The sequence below is a fragment of the Fragaria vesca genome, linkage group LG1, assembly GCF_000184155.1.
Source record: "Fragaria vesca subsp. vesca linkage group LG1, FraVesHawaii_1.0, whole genome shotgun sequence".
NCBI lineage: Eukaryota > Viridiplantae > Streptophyta > Magnoliopsida > Rosales > Rosaceae > Fragaria > Fragaria vesca.
In genome coordinates, this window is record NC_020491.1 from 21,165,816 (window position 1) to 21,170,056 (window position 4,241).

Genomic DNA, 4,241 nt, shown 5'->3' on the forward strand with positions numbered 1-4,241 from the left:
TACGTACGTCGTCTCTCTCTCTCTCTCTCTCTCTCTCTCTCTCTCTCTCTCTCTCTCTCTCTCTCTCTGTGTAATATATCCTAAAAATATATGTAAAAAGAGGATGAGTACAAGTTTCTTGTCTTTTGATTAAGCTGACTTGAATGAAAGGGAGAGTTCTACAGTGCTGACCGGCCGGAAATAACTTCTACCTAGCTAGTGGTCTTGAAACAGCAACGCACAATTCAAGGACTTAAACGATTAGTAAACAGAAATTACTGCCACTAGCTAGGTTCAAACCCCAGAAGAGCGAGTCCTCTCCCAAAAAAAAAAAAAAAAAACAAACAACAACAACAGAAGAGCGATAGAGCAAGTACGTCGAAAACCATACAAAAACCAAGACTCGAGAGAGATTGGTAGCATACAAAAACCATATATCGCAGACAGCTCCGTTCTTTTTACAAGCTCCAATATCGATCGTATATACATTCTTTCCAACCTCCATTCTCTTATTGATCAAGACTGCGGGCACGTAGACAAGATAGTTATGCTGCTATTGTGTATCAACAATTCCCATCCCCCTTTCTTCTTCTTATTGGAATCATGATTCTGACATAACAAACCAGGTTAGGAGAGGAAAGTAAAGGGAAGGAAGCCATACATTATCGGAAATCCCAGCCATTTGCTTGAATGCATAACATACAGAGTTTTTTTTTTTTTTTTTTTTCCCTGGAACCTCCATGGTCATTTCCCAAGTAAAACCAGTTCTTTTTCACAAAAATCCCCACCCCCAAACCGCTCCTTTATTCAATGATGGTGTCTCATCAATCTTTCAATCTTTCAATCATTGTTATCACCCTGAAAGGAATTTAGAATGGGGACATAATATGATAATATAATGGTACATTGCTCCTTTCCAGTTTCCACTACCGGAGATTCAAAAAAACTCACTGCCTTGTGGTCCGTATGTCACTACGTACTCTTATTAGAATGTGTAGATGTAGATGTAGTCATGTAGATGTATCTCCTATGTCTCATATGTTCTGTTGACATGAAAACCTCCATAGAGCAAGGATATCACTCCAAAATAAAAGGGTGGATAACCTTTTTTTTTTTTTTTTTTAGAAATGGAGTGTTCAACATGAAAGCTCAACTGACTCAATGAAAATAGCAGACTACATCTGCTGACATGCAATGGGATTTACCTTAGCATAAGCCTTCTCTCGATGCTGGGAATCAAACAATTTAAGCTATCAAATTTACCTTAATTTTCATGTGAGACCATTGTTGTTGTGAGATGCTTTGAATAAAATCAGCATCCTGGATGTAACAGAAGGCTCCTAGGACGAGCCTGCAATGCTTAAATATTACATGTAATTTCATCTGCATGCCATTTTAAGATGCTTAAATATTGCAGGAGAGAAGGCAAGGAATGAAACAATTGCTTGATACCTATAGTCTAGATAAAACTTCATTAAGAAACAGCACAATGTTCTCATAGCATTCACGAATCCGTGAGGCATCTCTGTCCCTTGCTGCATAATCAAGCTGCAATGCACATCAAAATGGTCCGGTCAATGAAAGTGATCTTGTTTACAATAAGTGGAATTATTGACACAGGAAACAAAGTACAAAACACAAGGATATCAAAAAAAAAACAGTATGATGAAATCATAATCCCTTGGGGAAAAAAAAAAAAAAAATCAAGTGTATCAACACAATTGAAAACAGAACAGATATAAAAAGAAGAGCATCGAAGTACTGGCCATTCATCCATCACAATAAGCCATATCCATAACATCGAGTATTAGACTTCAAAGAACAAGTCAAAATGACATCCCAGATAACATCAAAAACAGTAAGGAACATCAATATTCTCGGTTTATCGAGCAATCACATAAAATTTATTTAAACATCGGACGTAGAGATATGAGTGATTATTAAGACCTGATACTTTATCCATGTTCTTAAACAATCTAATGTGTATAACGGAATCAATATATCGGGTGGAAACTTACTCTTGTAACATTGTTGAAGAGATTGGAATAAAGTTTCCTCAATAGGGGTCTCTCATTTCCAGGTTTTTGTTGAATAATGGTATAAATGTCCTGCTTCAACAATGGCGAACTCTTCCGGACTGCTGTTTGTAGTTGCCCCCATGACTCTGACTCTATCAGTTGTTTCACTTGCAATAAAGCTTGTGCGTGTCCAATGATTCCACTCTCTGCCTCTTCAATTGTCTGATCAGGTGCCACCAGTAGAAAGTCGAACCCATATGCGAGTTTAGTGAAAAATGAATCTTTTGCTAACAGTACTAGGCTTAATGCTGCTATTGCTCCTACTCTTCTATTCATGTTAATATCAGAAACCTTGAGTGGCTTCTCTCTGAACTGAAAGGAGGGTTTCATAGAGCAGGAAAATGTAGGATTGAAGTGCATTGGGTTGTTTTGAAGCATCGCTACCCTCATTGTCAATTACGAGGATATCTCCTGTAAGACCAGACACCTTGTTACCGGAACAGATTGCAATGTTTAAGTTACAAAGTGTAAAAGACAAGACAGAGGCACACCTTGAAGCTTAAGCCTTGAATTTGAGAACCCAGAAAGGGAAGAGAGCAACTTCTATCTGGACATGGCCTCAGCGTCTTCAATCCTCAGCCTCTGATCCTCCTATCTGTTCTTTCTCACCTTTTCACCTATTGGCCCTTTTTTTTTTTTTATCGAAAATACTTCTGCCCGCCTGGTGGGCGATTACCTGATAACATCGAAAAACCGCTACCACAGATCGACTCAAACCCTTTTTCTTTGACTAACTGTTCGTTTAGAAATTTTAGATACATCTCTAATTTTTTAATACACACGTATTGCTTAATATATCTTTCATCTAGTTTTTTACTTCGATATTAAACTTAATATACATCATAAACTGTCTATAATACCCTTATATTAAAAATTAAAAATAATATATTGTTTAGTATAATTATTATAAATTTACTCTTAATTTTGGTAACTCTTTTATGTATTTTTTTCTATTTTCTGCTAGAAATTTTTTCTTTACATCGTCAAATTTATAATCAAAAGACTATTATTACACAAACTCCAAATCTCTTATGCGACATCAATCATTTGTTTTTTTTTGTCATGAAACATATTTATAAATGCCCAAAAACAAATAGGAGGCCCAAACAAAGCCATGGGCAGGCCCATAAACAAGTCATTCATAGTCTGATTCATAAAGAAATCAAGACAAGAGAAACATAAATTAAACTACAATAAAAAAGCCTACAAAGTAAAAAACCCAACAGCCTAAAACACTCAAACCCTAAACAAGACTTTTTCTTCAATTCCATCTCGCAACCACCGGTGAGAACTCGTCACCGAAGCTCCGACGGAAGTCGCAAGCGTGGATAGAGAACCAAGGTGGTCTGCAGAGGTGAGGATACGGCCGGAGCCGCCATACATTCTCCAATTGATCGATTACGAGAAATTCTCATATAAAGGAACACCCACAACCAAACCAAAAAAGATCTCAGCCGAGAAAACTCAGATCTGTAGAGGTAGTTGCAAAAGACTACGAAATCCTCCATGGCATGGCAAGGTAGAGAAGAAGAAGGAGTTTTGTTCGTGGTTTGAAGATCTTGAGCAACAAAGGAAGACAAAAGCCTACAAATCATCTTAAAAACGGATCTGTGGTTATATCCTAGAGTTTTAGATCTAAGAGATGAACACAGATTTGATCTTCAATGAACGAAATCAAAGGCAAAACAAAGAGAAATCACACACGTACAGTGAGAAATCACCACAAGGATGAGAAATCACCACCTAGGTGAAGGAGATCTAAGCAAAAGGAAGGCTGGAAGATGAGAGAGTTTGAAGTTTTAGAGAGAAGGCAGAGCTTCTCTCTCTAACGAGAGAAACATAAGGATTACATTTTGCTTCACACATCAATCATCTAAGTCATATATACCTAGCTACTTTTTTCAATATGTACAGCATGTCAAGATGAACATGTAGTACTTCAAAATAGTCTGCAAGATCAAAACTAAAACTGATACAAAAAAAATGTAGAACCCAAATGAACCGATGTTAATTGAACAATATATGTGATTATTTGGTAGCAGTTCAGGTCATGAATTCTAAAAAAGTTTTTTTTTTTTTTTTTTTTGTGTGTGTATAAAACAATGAATTGTGGAGAAGAATTAAGTTTAGGGAAAAAGTAGTTGTTTCGATGGTTTTAGGGTAGGGTTTAGGGTTTAGGGTCCT

General features: G+C 36.7%; 1 protein-coding gene across 1 annotated transcript; it reads right to left on the minus strand.

The window, feature by feature from the left end:
* Positions 1-1,292: 1,292 nt before the first annotated feature.
* LOC101308321 (psbQ-like protein 3, chloroplastic-like) lies at positions 1,293-2,754 on the minus strand. The gene is made up of 3 exons (XM_004288576.1): positions 2,549-2,754; positions 1,998-2,468; positions 1,293-1,527 (listed from the first exon to the last, which is right to left on the minus strand). Exons 2-3 carry the CDS (start codon positions 2,445-2,447, stop codon positions 1,432-1,434), a joined length of 546 nt encoding a protein of 181 aa, XP_004288624.1. The 5' UTR covers positions 2,448-2,468; positions 2,549-2,754; the 3' UTR covers positions 1,293-1,431.
* Between the last annotated feature and the right edge of the window lie 1,487 nt (positions 2,755-4,241).

Bases quoted from the DNA above. Each gene is read 5' to 3' on its own strand.
- LOC101308321 (XM_004288576.1), bottom strand. From the start codon at position 2,447: ATGAGGGTAGCGATGCTTCAAAACAACCCAATGCACTTCAATCCTACA. The intron at 1,528-1,997 runs GTAAGTTTCCAC...TGTGCATTGCAG, and splicing joins TCTTCAACAATGTTACAAGA to CTTGATTATGCAGCAAGGGA.